Source organism: Schistocerca cancellata, chromosome 5, assembly GCF_023864275.1.
Source record: "Schistocerca cancellata isolate TAMUIC-IGC-003103 chromosome 5, iqSchCanc2.1, whole genome shotgun sequence".
NCBI lineage: Eukaryota > Metazoa > Arthropoda > Insecta > Orthoptera > Acrididae > Schistocerca > Schistocerca cancellata.
In genome coordinates, this window is record NC_064630.1 from 564,182,767 (window position 1) to 564,200,560 (window position 17,794).

General features: G+C 39.2%; 1 protein-coding gene across 2 annotated transcripts in view; it reads left to right on the forward strand.

Moving 5' to 3' along the window:
* LOC126188165 (decapping and exoribonuclease protein-like) overlaps positions 1-17,179 on the forward strand; it is a 41,732-nt gene extending 24,553 nt beyond the window's left edge. For both annotated transcript variants that reach the window (XM_049929679.1, XM_049929680.1), the window contains 3 exons: positions 7,995-8,130; positions 11,466-11,681; positions 16,348-17,179. In XM_049929679.1, coding sequence (XP_049785636.1) covers positions 7,995-8,130; positions 11,466-11,675 — 346 coding nt within the window. In that variant the 3' untranslated portion in view covers positions 11,676-11,681; positions 16,348-17,179. The remainder of the gene's footprint in view (positions 1-7,994; positions 8,131-11,465; positions 11,682-16,347) is intronic.
* Positions 17,180-17,794: the final 615 nt, after the last annotated feature.

Below are 17,794 nucleotides of genomic sequence, written 5' to 3' on the forward strand. Positions count from 1 at the left end.
GAGTCGTCTTTTAATCCTTAGTCATGTTGTACAATTTACATAATATAAAATGATGAACCGATTCATCTGCAGCAGATAAGTCAATAAATCACCATAAACAGTAGACCTTGAAGTCAGGTTTAACTGCAGTGTAATTTCCAGATTAACCCTCTTCATTTGCAACATACTTTACTAATTGATATGGTACACTTAAAACTGATACTTTTGGCATGTCTCATGAAATATTTGTGAGCACAGACGTGATTGTTGCTTTCAATTTATCTATGGTTTTCGGTTTATATCAACGTTCCTCTATCTGTCCACATGGGAAAAGGTCGTAGGATGCTAAAGCAGGACTGTTAGTTTACAAACGTAGCCTATACAAATAACCCTTGTTTTGTACTTGGGAAGTGGTTGTGATAAAACTTGAGATGGTCATTTTCAAAATGTAATTGAACTATTACTAGCTACACACAATCTTGTAGCAGTGCCAAATATCTTTCACCTGTTACCACCATGTGGAAACTGACAGAACTAACAGTGGAATACATTGTAATGCTCTGCAGTGGAAATGTCTCATGGGAAATAATACAGTATATAACTACAATGAAGTAAGTCCATACATATCACACAAATACCTTGTGTTTTAAAAAAATATTTTTCTGTTTATGATTTGATTATGAATAATGTCATCAGCAATCAAACTTTTTAATAATGGGAGGATAAATAGTACTAACCTTCTCCTTGCAATTTAGTCTCACTTTGCAAACCATGAAATATTCTGCAGAACTTACAGAAATAATTTGATCACAAGATGATGCTTCCATTGCCAAATAAATTGTGGTGTCAAATTCCAGTGTACTTTCTAAAATAGTCTGCTCTAAATTTGTTACAGTTTCAGCCAGAGTTTGTGTGTGCACATCATATGAATTACTTCTTATTAGTGTAAGTGTTATGGACTGACATCAGCAAATCCAGATTTGGTGTGTCATGTGTTAGCTGTATTTGAGTTTACATTTAAAAAACCTACTACTCTTCTAGAAACTCTGTGGCAAGTGCCTTCTTGGAGTTCCACAGAGAATCACCAAAGAAATAATTCAGTTCTCCTCTTCCTCAGTGTTTGTTGGAAATTATGTCTGCAGCCAGATGCTCCATGACATTACTCTGGCATCTGTAGGAATGTTGATGTCCAGGATTATTTTCAAACAGCAGAGCACTTGATATTAATAGATGATTCTAGACAACTGCATACACTTTGTGTAATAATTCTAAATAATGTTTCATTGAGAGAGTCATATCACTTGCTGCTGTTTGAAGTGTCATAAAGCACATAAACTAAATAGCCAGACCCCAGAACTTTGTTTCCTCATAGCTTTGCCTGAAAATATGTTTGTTTTCAGGTAGAATATGTAATCAAATATTAATGTCATCTATTAAACGATGGAAAATTCAGGCTGGAATGTAATAATATTATGACAAGGATAGTTGCTACTCGGCGTGTAGTGGAGATGCTGTTGCAGATAGGCACAACAAAAAAACTATCGGAAAGTGAGCTTTTGGCCGAAAAGGCTTTTGTCAAAAATAGACAACACGCGCACATGCCCCCCCCCCCCCCCCCCACACACACACACGTGACCACAGTATCTGGCAGCTGAAGTCAGACTGCGAGCTGCAGCACATGATGGGAGAAGCAACCACCGTTTGGGTGTAAGGAGAAGGCTGGGGTGAAGAGGGAAAGGGCTAGCAGGGTAGGGGTGGGGGTGGTAACATTCTGCTAGTGGGAGCATGCAGGGACAAGATGGAGAGAGGTTAGGGCATCTAGGTGCAGTTGGAGGTTAGACGGAGAGCAGGGGATAGGAGGTTTGCAGATAAGGAGAAAATTAAAAAAAGACTGATTGTGTTGATGGAATGTAGAGGGCTGTGTAGTGCTGGAATGGGAACAGGGAAGGGGCTATATGGGTAAAGACAATGACCAATGAAGGTTGAGACCACAAGGTTTATGGGAATGTAGGATATATTGCTGGGAGAGTTTCCACCTGTGCAGTTCAGAAAAGTTGGTGTTGGTGGGAAGGGTCCAGATGGCACAGGCTGTGAAGCAGTCATTGAAATGAAATGAAAGATGTCTTGTTGGGCAGCATGCTCAGCAACAGGGTGGTCCAGTAGGTTTCTTGTCCACAATTTGTCAGTGATCATTCATGCGGACAGACAGATTGTTGGTTGTCATGCTTATGTAGAATGCAGCACAGTGGTTACAGCTTAGCTTAGATCACTTGACTGGTTTCACAGGTAGCCCTGCCATTGATGGGATATGCAGTGTTTGTGACCGGACGGGAGTAAGTGGTGAGAGGATGTATGGGACAGGTCTTGCATCTAGATTTATTACAGGGATATGAGCCATGAGGCAAGGGGTTGGGAGCAGAGATAGTTTAGGGGTGGGTTAGGATATCGTGTAGGTATGGTGGGCGGCAGAATACCACTGTGGGAAGGGTGGGAAGGATAGTTGGCAGCACATTTCTCATTTCAGGTCACAGCAAGAGGTAGTCGAAACCCTGGCAGAGAATGTAATTCAGTTGCTTCAGTCCTTGGTGGGACTTTGGGTGGCAATGGGTGACTGGAAAGGTAAGTTTTGGGGGATCTGTTTTTGTACAAGGTTGGGAGGGTCATTACAGTCTGCAAAGGCCTCAGTGATATCCCTGGTATATTTTAAGAGGAAATGCTCTTCACTACAGATTCAACGACCATGGGATGCTAGGCTGTATGGAAGGGGCTTCTTAGCATGGAATGAGTGGCAACTGTCAAAGTGGAGGTACTGTTTGTGGTTGGTAAGTCTGATATGGACAGAGGTACCAATATAGCCATCTTTGAGGTGAAGGTCAACACTGAGGAAGGTGGCTTGTTATGTTGAGTAGCACCAGGTGAAGCGAATGGGAGAAAAGGTGTTGAGTTTCTTGAGGAATTGGGATAGGGCATCCTCACTCCTGATCCAAATCATAAAGATGTCATTAATGAATCTGAGCCGGGTGAGGGGTTTGGGATTCTGGGTGTTCAGAAATAATTACTGTAGACGGCCCATGAATTGGTTGTCATAGGATGGAGCTAAGCGGGTGCCTGTAGCTATAACCTGGATTTGTTTGTAGGTAATGCCTTTAAAGTAGAAATAATTGTGGGTGAGGATATAGTTAGTCATGGCAACTAGGAAGGAGATTGTTATTTTGGAATCCTTTGGGCATTGAGAAAGGTAGTGTTCAATAGCAGTAAGGCCATGTGCATTAGGGATGTTAGTGTACAGAGAGGTGGCATCATAAAAATGAGCAGGGCTCTGTGTGGTAAAGGAACAGGAACTGTGGAGATTTGATGATGGAGGAATTGGTTGGTATCTTTTATATAGGAGGGTAGGTTGTCGGTAATAAGCAGAAGGTGTTAGTCTGTGAGAGCAGAGATTCTCGCAGTGGGGGCACAATAACTGGCCACAATGGGGTGTTGTGGGTGGTTAGATGTATGGACTTTAGGAAGCATGTATAAGGTAGGAGTGTGGGGAATGGCAGGGGTGAGGAGAGAGATGGACTCTGGGGAGAGATTCTGGGATGGGTCTGAGGATTTGAGGAGAAATTGGAGATCCTGCTGTATTTCTGGAATGGTGTCACTGTGGCATGGTGGATGACAGCTGGTGGAGACCTTCTCCCCAGGTAACCTTTATGGTTCACCCAGGTAATCTTTATGATTCAAAACAACAGTGGTGGGGCCTTTGTCAGCAGGTAGAATTATATGTTCAGGATCAGTTTGTAGGTGGTGGAGTGCAGTTCTTTCTGTGGATGTAAGGTTAATTTGCATGTTGAGGGATTTGGGGAATGATGGTTAGGCAAGGTTTGAGGTTAAGAAATTCTGAAAAATTAACAGGGGGTGATTTGGGGGCAGTGGGGGTGGATCACACTTGGATGGAGGAGTGAACTGAGTCAGGCAGGATTCAGCATTGGTCTGTGGTTGAGTCTGATGGCTAGGGTTGGAGGTGAGAAAGTTTTTCTGCTGTAGGGACTGGGAGAAGTAGAGAAGGTCTTTAACAAGTAATACATGATTGAGTTTGGGAGTGCGGCAAAAGATAAGGACTTTGTAAAGGACTGATTTTTTTGCAGGGCTAAGGCTTTTGAAGGAAAGGTTCGTGTCTATGCTTCGGGTCTTTTAAGGTTCTGGATTTTGTGTGGTTGTAGGAGGTAGTTTTGGAGTGTAGGGTAAATGAAGTTTCTCTGCAAGACAGGGTTTCACAGCTATGAAGGGATGTAAGGGAGGTGAGGAGGTTGTTGTAAAGGTGGTGGACAGTAGTAGTTCAAGGTGGGAGTAGGAAGTGAGCAGGGTGGAGAGTTTCCTGAGGTGGCATTGTGCATGTTGCTCTAGTTCCTGGAGGGCGAGAGTTTCAGTGTGTGATATGTGAGCGAGGAATTTGGGATTGTAGTAGGAGAATTTCACAGATGGAGACAAGGTATCGCAAGGAGATTTGGGCTCAGTTGATATGGTTTTGCTGGACTATATGTTGGCGAGGGCTAAGGATTGGCAATATCTGGACAGACTGAGGTCATTGTGGAAGGAAGGGTGGCAGTCAAGGTTGGGTAATTTGATGGTAGAGTCATTTGGGGGGATTCCATGAGTCAAGCAACATTGCAGGAAAAATATGTGGGGCTGGGTTCTGGATAGGGATAAGGAAACTTTTCTGAATTGATGCAGATGGAAGGAGCAAGGATCCATGGTGATGGGAAAATATGTCAAAATACGTAAATAACATAGAATTATGTCCAAAAAAATTTGCAAAAATATACCCAAACATGTGGAAAAATCGCAAAAAGTATGAAACAGATGAAATAAGGAGGAAAAAAATGAGAAATCTGAGAGAGTAGGGCAATAGTGAAAGGCAAAAACCAACTGAAATTTGTGTGAAGTCACAGTGAGATCAAAGAAAAAATATATAAAATTTTTTTAAATGTGTGTTGCAGGTCTGTGGAGAAGGGGGATGGAAGATGTGACAAGGTTAGCTGAATTTAGTAGCTACAAACTGGAATAGAGAGGAGAAAGAGTGGGGGGTGGGGAGGAGTTGGTAAGATGAGATACAAGTCCATGTGGCACAGGAAAGGTACAGGAAATAACATGTGAAAATATGAAGTGTGATGCAGGGAGAGTGATCAATTTAAAGATATAGGATTAATGATATCGGTGAGAGTAATGTGGGATGTGAATACTGCACCAACAGTCAGCGTGGTCTTGTAGCCACCTGTTGTGCGTGACCAAGATGGTTGATACGGTGTGGCTCATAAGTGGAGCATAAGGTGCAGTTTGTAAGGCAACAAGAGAAACTTAAGAATGAAGAGAAATTTGGACAGACACTGAGTGTAGTGATGCATTAGAAAATAGTAACAAAGGAAAACGGCACAGGGTTAAGGATAGAAGAAAAGCCGTCTGGCAAAATCAAACAATGTAAAATCCAGAGTGGAATGTGACAGTATTAAGAAAAGGATAGTTGCTACTCACCATAGAACGGAGATGCCAAGTCACAGATAGGTGAAACAGAAAGACTGTCAGAAAGTGGGCTTTCGGCCAGTAACACAATCGCGTACGCACAAACGCAACTCACACACACATGACCAGTTGAAGCCAGACTGCAATCAGTAGTGTGTGTTGGGAGAAGCAATTGGGTGGGGGAAAGGAGGAGGCTGGGGCAGAGAGTGGGAGTGATAGAAGGGTAGGGTAGGGAGACGTAATGTGCTAATAGTGGGAGCATGCAAGGATGTGGAGGAGAGAGGGTAGGGCAGCAAGGTGCAGTTGGGAGGTTAGATGGAGGGTGGGGGAGAGAGGGAGGGGGAGGGGGTAGCGGAAAAGGAGAGAAGTAAAAAGACTGGGTGCGTTGGTGGAATAGAGGGCTGTGTAGTGCTGGAATGGGAAGAGGGAAGGGGCTAGATGGACGAGAACAAAGACTATAATGAAGGTTGAGGCCAAGCAGGTTACGGGATAGTAGGATATATTCCAGGGAGAGTTCCTACCTGTGCAAATCAGAAAAACTGGTGTTGGTGGGAAGGATCCACATGACACAGGCTTTGAAGCAGTAATTGAAATGAGGAATGTCTTGTTGGGTGGTGTGCTCAGCAATAGGGTGGTCCAGTTGCTTCGTGGCCGCAGTTTGACAGTGGGAATTCATGCGGAGAGACAGCTTGTTGGTTGTCATTGCTATGGGCACCACGTCCCCGTGCTATGCCAACCTATTCATGGAGAATCTAGAGGAATCCTTTTTAAGCACCCAGATTCCCAAACCCCCTCAACTGGTTCAGATTCATTGATGACATCTTCATGATCTAGATCAGGAGTGAAGAGACCCTATCCACATTCCTCCGGAGCCTCAATACCTTCTCCCCCAATCGCTTCACATGGTCCTACTCTACCCAACAAGCCACCTTCCTTGATGTTGACCTCCACCTTCAAGATGGCTACATTAGTACCTCTGGCCATATCAGACCTACCAATCACTAGCATTGCCTCCACTTCGACAGATGCCACTCATTCCCTACCAAGAAGCCCTATCCATCCAGCCTAGCCTCCCATGGCTGTCGCATCTGTAGTGATGAATGCTTCCTCTTGTAATATTCCAAGGGTCTCACTGAAGCCTGTACAGACCGTAATTACCCCCCCCCCCCCCAACCTTGTACAAAAGCAGATCTCCTGTTGTTTATTTTTCCAGTAATCCACCAGCTCCAAAAGTCCCACCGTGTGGCCACAGAGGAGCATTCCCCTGTTACTCAGTACCACCCAGGGCTGGAGCAACTGAATTACAATCTCCACCAGGGTTTCAACCACCACTTGTCGCATCTTTAAATGAGAAATTTCCTACCAACTTTCCTTTCCACCAATCTCACAGAGGTATTCCACCACCCAGTAATATCTACACAATATCCTTGTCCATCCCTACACAACTCCTGCTCCAAATACTTTCATGGCTCATATCCCTGTAATAAACCTAGAGACAAGACCTGTCCCATACATCCTCCCACTTCCATCTACTCCAATCCTATTACAAACATCACCGATCCCATCAAAGGCAGGGCTACCTGTGAAACCAGGTGCGTGCATGCGTGTATGTTATCTATTTTTGACAAAGGCCTTATTGGCCAAAAACTCAGTTTCTTACAGTCTTTTTGTTGTGCCTACTGTGACTCAGCATCTGTGCTATATGGTGAGTAGCAACTATCCTCTTCATAATAATGGGCATCTATTGTTATATAGGCTTCCTAAGTTCTCAGAATCATTTAAATTCTCTTTTAAAAAGTAGATCTTGATGCATTTCCACATAAATTCTTCTTCTTCTTCTTCTTCTTGTATTTTAAGATAGTCTGTGTAGCAGTAGATGTTTTACCATACAAATATCAAAATAAGAAAACATTAATTTTAGCTTTTGTCAGCTCTTCTTGAAAAGATGGTTGAAAGAATCACCAACCTGAATGTGTCTAGAGGCAAAAGAACGGTTTAATGTAATAATTGTGGTGTACGTGGTTGATAAAAGAGAAAAATCTTTGGTGCAGGGTACTTCTATGAGCCAGAGGAGAACGGTACGAGCAAGTGTGACAGATGATTTCAAAATAGACTTTTATGCAAAGAAAACATAGGAAAAGTTCTATTCCAGAACTGAAACGTGCATGCATACCATACTCTCGCACCACCCCCACCCCCACTCCCCACCCTATGTTTGAAAAACATAAAGTATGATAACACTGAATACTGAGCCATATCTCTTGATAACACCATTTATCTGTCCTGCTTTACGTACTAGTTTGTTCTTCTTTCCTATTTATCTATCTTCACATATATTTACTTAATTCAAGTATTGTCTTCTTTTAGTTATTAGCTTATAGTAATAGTTTAAGTCTGTAGATTTGTGTGCTTTGTTTATCAATTATTGTTACAACAGTTTTTGTACAGAAGAGTGTATGATTGTCATTTCCTTTTACAATATCATTTTTAAATCATAACTTTTCTTCTCACAGGTTCAAATTCATGAAGTGGTGGGCACAAAGCTTTCTGGTGAACATAAATTGTATTATTTGTGGATTTCGTAATGATGAAGGTGTTGTAGAGGAAGTTCGAGAATATATGGTTCCAGAGCTTGCCAAAACATCGAAGGTGAGTTTTATTTACACTGATAAAGATGTTTACGTGCTATGATGAAATGATGTGTATAGTATGAATATTTCTTGGACAGGCATTTTCTTTTGTTCATTAATTTCTTTGTAAGTGCAGTGTACTAAAGTACTCTAATAACTAATGTGTCTAAAAAGTAAGAGCTAGTTGGCTAGAAAATATTATCTGCAGTGATCATATTGTACAGTTATGTGCACAGACACTCTATGTATGAGTACTTAAAGTTTAAGTGATGGTGAGTTAAAATGGTTGTTAAACAATCCTATCGTATTTGAACTAATCAGCAATAAGATTTTGTAATTCAAAAAGATGTTTAATGAAACTGAAATTCACTGTGTAGTATATAATATCTGTAGGCCTTTTTTCAATGACTGAGGAAAATGTAAGGTAATGGCACCATGCATCTAGAAAAGGCCTTACAAATGTACATGATGAGGGTAGGAATGGTTGGTGGGAGTTCAATCAGAAGACCGGGTTGAGCATGTGAATAAAAAATTTGGGAAAAACATCACTTCACAACAAATCACCTTTTGGCTGGAGCTGGCAGTTCATTGTACAGCTGCATGTAGTCACACTGGTAACTGTCATGATTACACGCAGCTGTTCACTTTAAATGTGCCAAAACTGGTCATTTTAATAAATGAGAGACTCTGCAACCTTGACTTTTCTTTGTCCAACTGGTAATCAGAGAAGACTCAAGATTTAAAATTTGAAACAACCAAAGAATGCACTCCAGCATCAAACCAGCTATTTAAAATGAGAAAAAGAAAAGCAGAGGAAGATGATGAACAAATGTTAAGGGGGGGGGGGGGGGGAACAGAATTAAAAGTAGCAAAATAAAAAAACACCTGTGTTGTCAGATGAGATTTAATCTGTCATGAAGATCAGGTCGTCTTTGGTGATCATGGAGTCTTTCTCATTCCTATTTGGACTGGGGAGGTAAGGGGGAGGAAGCAGTAAAGACCTCATTGATAAATTGCTCCTGTTCACAATGGAAGGTGAGCGGGCTCTGAAATTGATGATTCCTATGCTTGTATCCACAAGAGGTATATTTTAAATAGATAGATACCACTGTACACAGGATTTACAGCCAACATAGAAAGAATGAGGTCAGTGGAGAATGAAGACAAAGGTGAGGTAGCCGTCCATGGGACACCAATACCACTCTACTCCCATCCTTGTTAAAACGCCTATTTACCATTACTTATTTGTTGCTATTGTTTATTTGGTATCACCAAAGGACACAGGAAAAACAACAATGAAAGCTTTCTGTCTTTGTGTAACTCAGTAAAAATAATAAAATGGAAACATATGAGTTTTAATTATCACCTTGAAAAAAATAAAGTTACATTTTTATTTTTGTGTTTATTTGCAGGTACATGTCTGATATCCTGGTACACAGTGAAATCCTTGCACCTAAGTACTGTAGCATGCCACTAGAGCAGCCAAGACAACATTCTGCAGCCCATCACTACTTTATCATGTGCCATTTTGATTTGGCTGCTCTAATGGCATGCTACAGTACTGTACTGTAATGCAATGATTTCACTGTGCACCAGGATTTCAGACCTGTATCTACAACCAAACAAAAAATTAACCCTTTCCTGCTGTAAGTGTGTGTACCAGTCCTGCTACACTGATTCCCATGTGTTTTGACATGTATACGCCCTGCTTGGATTTTCCTACAGTACGGTGGATGTCTGGACCTATTCTGAGCTGCCGGCTTCTCACTCCTGAAGATAAATTACTTCCATATGTCAGTGAATAAAAGAAGTTTTGTGTATTTGTCATACAACACGTGTCCCTCATTGCTTGCTATCATTTGCAGAAAACCTTGTTTGGATATTTTGAATTGTTTATGAGATACAGCAATTGTCATGACCACGATTCGTGATGCACGAGGATAGGAAAGGACGCCTCACATCATGATATAAAACACAATAACTTGGGAACAAAAAGAGAGATCCTTCTACTCTCAGTTTCATATAAAATTTTGATATCTTATTTTCATTTAATGAGCTAAAGTCAACCATAAGCAAAGTTTATGCAATGTGTTTTGACCTTTGCAAAATCTTTAAAATTTTGTGTATCTTTTTACTTAACTTTATGCTGCACAGTAATTATGGCATGTAACAAAAAGAAGCTCAGTCCTTTGTCAAGCCAAGATATCAAACTCTAAGATATGCAAAAGTTTAATTTTTTCACCTAATAATTTTCTTCAAAATGGATGATAAGTACTTCATAGCAGCCAGCAAGTCTGAACTGAATGCATCATGCCCAACTGTCAGTTAGATATAAAACCCAATAAGTTGAGAATAAAATGAGATATTGTTCTTCTCTCAACTTTAAGTAAAATTAGTTTTTGAAAAATTGGATAATAAGTATTTCATATCATTCAGAACCCCGTCTTTCAGCACAGGCACCAGCATTTGATGAGCAGTACAACCAAAACAAAAGCTGCCCCAGCACGGAATGCAAAGAATTCTTCTGTAGCAGCAAAAGGGTTAATTACATAACTTAATTTTACATGTTAATTAAAACTTTATGACTAACCCTCACAATAAAAAAAAATAAATAAAATGCTTGACCACCATGAAGAGCCATAATGTCTTTCCAGAAAGAATTTTCACTCTGCAGTGGATTGTGTGCTGTGTGAAACTTTCTGGCAAATTAAAACTATGTGCTGGACTTTGACTTGAACCTTTGCCTTTCATGGAAAAATGCTCCACCGACTGAACTATCCAAGCAGAACTCAGGACCTGCTCTCACAGCTCTACTTCTGCCAGTACCTCTCTCATACTGTCCAAATTTTCCTTTTGTTGTGTTATATTTAATATGAATTCGCAAAAACAATCACATAAATTTAAAAAAGAAAATGATTGTTTCTTCCATAAAGTTTCACTCAGTGCTACTGTAGTTTCATCATAATATACTTGTGAAGTTACTGTCATTTCAGCACAATATGACAGTACTGTTATTTTGATTTGAGTACATAAGGTGACATTTACATTTATAAAGATAAATTTAAAAATCCTTGCATAAATTTTTACAGCTATAGTATGTCACTACTAATGTTGAAAAGTTGCAGTTCCACTCACGTAAATAGCCTACACATATTTGTAGTCACGTACAAGATACCAAAAGGTGGGCCACATGTAATTTTCGTACTATCTAGAAATTTTTGGCAGAAGTTACAAACATACATTGAGAATATTAACACAAGTATGCAAACTGAAAAGAAAGTGATGGATCATGACACCTAGCTGTCATTCATTCAATGGTAAACAAAAGGTCACTGTGTGTGTTGTTAATTTCAGGATACATGGAATGCAGCAGCTGGTTTAAATTTTTGTGAAACGTTTCTGGACTTTGTGAAAAATACTGTAAAGGAGGAATCCCTTGAAGTTGTGTGGAAGTTTGATTGGGGTCCAAACAGAGATGTCTGTGGAGTGAAGCTAACAGGCATAACTGATTTTTCCATTCTTCCCCTATGGTATACAGACAACTTGATCTTGTCTGCTTCATAACACAAGGTGAGATGTCTTTCTGTAGCTTAACAGTGTGTCTTACTTCAAAGAAGACACATTTTAAACTTGAAGATAGTAACAAATAAAAGACACTGATTTAGATACAATTTCTTGATTGTCAACTCTTTCTGATATTTTTTGTGCTACTAACTACCACTAAAGGGATGGTAGTATAGACTTTCAAATGCTAGTGAGGAAAAAATCTTTAAAAATTGTAACAAGATGATGTATAACTAATGGGTGTTCAGGAAAAATGACTATGAAGTGAAGTGAGAAAAGAGTAAATGAGTCAGTAAATTCCATTGAAGTTTTGTTGTACAATGCAGTTATTTCTCATCTTTGCAACAGGAGTGGTCTATTTTTTAAGTAACAAACTGCACAAAGGAGAAATTATAGTTTTCAAAAATGTGTTCAAATGTTGGTAAAAATGCATCAATATCTATGCATTGTTTAAAACACAAAGTGTAATCTGTGCTCATAATACTCCCTTTGTCAGGAAAGTTCCATGGCAGGTTTTTTTCTGAGTTTGCAATACTAAAAAGGAACCAATATTTTTTTTAAATTTACCTGGTATGTGTGCATCGATGAAATGATCTTGGCAATGTTTCCACACAAACTCACTAGGTGACAGGGATGTGCTTAGCAACACTCTCTTTGGGTTATTGGGACATTCTTTATGGTGATATAGTGGATGCTTATTGTGAGCAAAGAGCGAACATTAAGTTCTGCATTAAGCTCAGGATAACTCCTAGTGAAACATGGACAATGATTAAGCAAGCATATGCAGTCAAGACACTTTCAAGAAGTTGTATTTTTGATTGGCACGAAAGGTTTCATGAAGGCAGAGATTCAGTGCAAGACAATCCCAGAGCTGCTCGCCCACCTACAGCACATACTGCTGCAAATGTGGAGTGTGTAAGGCAGTTATAGCAAGAAGGCTGTCATGTAATTGTGTGTGCGTAATCAGAACAACTTGATTGAACGTGATGTGTGTCAAGTTCTTATGCAAAGATTTAAGAAAATTGAAACTTAATGTAAAACTTGTCCCTTACTCACTAACAGACAAAAAGAAAGAGGAAAGGTGAAGAATTTCTGCTGAACTACTGGATATAGACAGGCGTGATCACACATGTCTGTCAAAGATTATTGCTGGGGATGAAAGTTGGTGCTACCAGTAAGACACATACATGAAGCGTCAGAGTGCTGAATGGCGGACTCCTGGATCACCAGCCTTGAAACAAGTTAAATGGCAACCTTTGAGAACAAAGCCAGTGTTGATTGCATTCTTTTATAGTAAAGGATTAGTTCACCACGAGTGTGTTCCTCCAGGTATAACAGTGAACCAATCTCGTTACATCAAAGTCTTGAAATGTTTGCTACAAGCAATTCAACATCGCCACCCTGATTCGTGGCAATCTCAGGAATGGTTCTTACTGCATGACAATGCAAGATGTTATACTGCTTTATCTGTTACTGGGTATCTGGTCAGACAGCCTTGTTTTTGCCATCCCACATCTGCCATATTTGCCTGACCTCTCGCTTGGTGATTTTTTTCTTGGTTCTTCAAGTGAGAAGGTGGCTGAAAGGAAAGCTTCATCAGGATATCACAAACATCCAACAGGCTGTGACAAATAAACTTGCAAGCACAGCAGTTGAAAAATTCCATGCTTGCTTCCAAGACCTCCAGAAACATTGGAAAATATGTATACACAGCCAAGGGGGCTACTTCAATAACAACTAGGATCATTACCATTTACAGCCTTATTGAGAGATTCGCTACTCACTCTCATAACTGGAATTGTGGCATGTGTTGGGCAATAACCCCCATCGTGGCTCACAAGGGATGTTAGAATGGAATTCATATATTTCAAAACACAACTCTAGTAGTCAACAGCCTGCATCTGAAGGATTGTAGTATTTTTAAAATTACTGCCCCTTCTGCCATTATGGCAGTCTCATGTTTATTCAGTCATTTGTTCACCCAGTCTTCACATTTGTAAATCCCACAATGAAGGAGAGCTTTCAGGGATCAAGCACATTTAGCCACTACACATTGCAACATTCTGTGTCATCCTGCACCATTGATCAGAGACTAACAGCAGCCGGACTAAAAAATCACCATCCTATGTCTAAGCTGCCATTAACACAAGACAAGTGAAATGGTGCTATGACCAGAAAGTGTGGACCACTGATGAATGGCATCACATTGTGTTCAGTGATCTATCACACTTTTGCTCTATCCCATATGACCATTGTCAGCAAGTATGGTGGTGAACTGGGGAGATGGACCATTTTTCCAATGTTTTGGAGAGGCATAGCAGTGTTAGTCCTGGCATCATGTTGTAGGGGGCCATCAGTTATGACTTCAGATCACAGCTGGTAGTGACTGAGGGAACTCAAATGGCACAACACTATGTAATGGACATCCTGTATCCTTATGCTTTACCTTTTATCTGACTGTTGTGGTGCCATTTCTCAATAGGACAGTTCTCAACGACGCACAGAACATGTCTCTATGAACTGTCTGTGTGATTTTGAGATATTCTTGTGGCCAGCAAGAATTCCAAATCCGTCCCCAATAGAACGATAAGCTTGAATGTCAATTCTGTCCCAGTATAAATATCCAGCTTTCCTCAGGAGAGGATGTAACATCTTTATGACATCCTTCACAATCATATCAGTGCAAGTGTCCAGGCTAGAGGTGTGCTTCATTGTATTGATAATTGGGTCCACTCTGCAAAGAGTTTTGTAAATGACTCAATGTTTTAATCAGTGAAACAAATTACATACCCTGTCAACCTGTAAAGATTAGGTGTACCTGTCATGGATGCTTAAGAATCTGTGACTGTTTGCTCAATATAAGTACAGTAAATTGCACCCAGTCACATTTTTGAAGTATTTGTTTATTCCGTAAATCAGTTTTCGGACTTTTCATGCTCCTCTTCAGGTGGTGGTCAGGAGATTACATGACTTAATTCATAACATAATGCTGGGTGTAGGCTATGTGACAAGAAGCTGGAACATTCTTTAACGTGCCACAATGGGTAATGTTTATGTGATGATTGGTATCCAAAAATGATTTCTGTAGTTACCACAACTATGTTTTCTTTCTTTCTCTCCATTTGGATGCTTCATTTTTTTTATCCGGCAGTGTAGTTGAATGTCGATGTTTTTATGAGGTTTACTGCATAATTTGATACAATATAGAGATACTGTAGACTAGTAAGATTGTAGCTATCAGCTTTTGAGCCCTTTTTGGAAATCGAAACAAAGTAAAGTAATCCTACATGCACCATCACAATGGTATTTGCTGCCACCAAAGATTGCTGCACAAAAGTGACTCACAATTGAGCTTTATGCAATGCCATGTACAAAATTCAGATTGAACATTGTAACTTGCAGAATGAAACAGGTATCTTGTCATTACTCAATGCCCTCACACAGTGTCCCAAACTGACATTTTTTTTTTGTATTCAGGAGGCTAGCAGTTGCAGTCCTTGCTCAACCACTCTAAATTGATCAGGGAGAATGCTGGGATAGTTCATTTACAAAAAGTCAAAACTATTTTGTCCATCAAAAGCTGTTTAAGTTATTGGAACAAGTTGAACTTTTACTTAATGTATTCTGAGTAACTAGCCAGTTTTGGCTATTTTAAATTACAGATGTCCAGTGATATGTATGCTGTTATATTTATGAGTAAATGGATCCCTTGAAAAGGACAGGACTGATTTCCTTCCCTCATCCAAGCTTGTGTTCCATCTCTAATGACATCATCAATAGGAGGTTAAAACCTGATTTACCCTTTTTTTTCTTTCTAACTGTCATTTCTATTTATCATGATTTTTCCTGTTGTTTCTCCTCCAAACACAGATAATTTATTGAATATCCTTCCTTCATTGTGAATTAGAATCAGTTTATTGCAGACTATTGTTAATTTTCATTTCCTTCACATCGTCATGTTGGTGCTATGTCAGGTGCTGAATGCTATGTTTTGCTGCTCTCCACAAAAATTCATCTCTCTATTCTTTACCCAAAACAGTGGATACAATTGTTAGGAATATCTTGAGGCGATTCAGCATTTTCTACCAACAATGCACCTGTATGTCATTTTGGTAGGGAAACTTGCAATGTCTGCTCTGTTTTAATCAAATAAAATTATGGGCCTCTTATACTCTACATTCTTTTCACAATTTTACTACAGTGTCTTTACAGTTCTCTGCATTTTCCCCTCTTTCTGTTTTCCCCGCTTTCTGTACAAGCTGCTGATTGATATAGTGTTAAGCTTGTACTATATGTTTGAAGAAATAAAAGCTGCAAGCAGACTGTGTAACACATAAATGAAAGTATATTTTGGAAGACACACAAAAATATGTTAGAAGTTTAACTTTCTGAAGATGGGCATCATAGCCCAAAAGTGGTAATGGCATGAAAATAAAGGTTTTTAAAAGTATCTATGTCTGGTTGTGTTCTCCACCAATGATTCTTAAAAAATAAAGTATGTTGTGTGAATGTACTGTATTTAGGCAATTCATAAAACCAAAATAGCCAGTGTTTTTACCTCTCTTAACATAAGAACATTTTTTCCTGCACTAACAAAATCACAAAAAACTGCAGTATCTTCGAAAATGTCGTGACATAAATTTTAATCCAATGTGCATAAAATTACTTTCAGGAACTGTTCGGAGCTGTACACTGGTGCGACAGAATGCAGTTTCCACATTCAGAACAAAGGATGTCAATATATGTTGCTATTAACTTCCTGGAACATCTGCAATAACAACAGTGCACACAAAATATATTCAGCATAGACAACACTGCATATTTTGATGTCTGTGAAGGTTGCATACTGGACTTACAGCGGTGGATCACTTAGCGGTGCAAATATGAATAGTACTTAAGTTTGCAGTCCATTGTGAACAAGTCTACATTGTTTATTTTGTGGTTGGAATTGACATATATTTTGTAAATATTGACAGTGTGCTTTAACATACAATATCTAATGTAATTTTAGTAGCTGTGGCATTCTTTTTTGTCACACTGCTCAATATGGCTAATTGTTTTGGCAGTATTTTATCGGATCTTTTGGCAATTGTATCGGATCTTCTTTGACACACACATCCATATGTTATTGCGTATGGAGATGGGAGTGAGCTCCCTCAAATGCATTATAGTCAGTCGTGTAATAAAACTGAGACTGATCACAGAAAAGGTAATTTTTATGTTATATTTTCAGTCACAAGCTTGGCTGCTCCAGCTCAACAAACAAAATACCTGAAGCATAGTTTTGGAAGATTTTGGATTATGAAAACAGCAGGTCTTCTGCTTGCATTTGTTATGCAATAACTTTGATAATTTTATTGTACTGTGTGAAAATGGACCACACTAAAATGTTGCAAACAGTTTTGTATTAAGTATGATTATGAGTTATTATGTTATACAGTAATAAAGGCTTCCATACTAGTGACAACAAAGTGTTAAACCCAAATAAGAATAGTATAAAAATTAATTAAATATTTTTCCAGCTACAATAATTTTGTTGTATGTAGATGAAAATTAAACTAATGGAAAGTCTTTCTGGTACTACTACTACTACTACTACTACTAGTACTGTCAGATATTGAAGTTTGCATTGTGTCTGCCCCCTTATGGGAACAATCTACTAACTAATGTAGGATCCTGCAGCAAACTGGTGATTACCTGTATTATGAATACAGTTAAGGTGCACCATACATTACACCTGAGGTAAACGATCATTTGATATCTCATTGACCAATGAAATTTTCGCAACTCCTTAATCTTCACAAAACATCTGTGCACAAACCATAAACTGCAACAACTTACACATAATCAATATAAGGACAGGGGAACAACTATTTACGAAGCATTCTATAGATTTTTTATATATGGGACAAACTTTAAGAAAGTTGTATGAATGCATGGTGGAAGTCATCCCCTTCAATTTACATTCAGAAAGTAATTTGGAAGTATTAAAAAAGACAAGTCGGCAGTTAATAGTGACATTGGTTTGAGATTGCATCAGTATGTAGAATTTTGTTCGTGAGTTTTCCAAATATTGCAGGAAACATATTCTTAACTTCACTTCATAAATAAAGGTACAT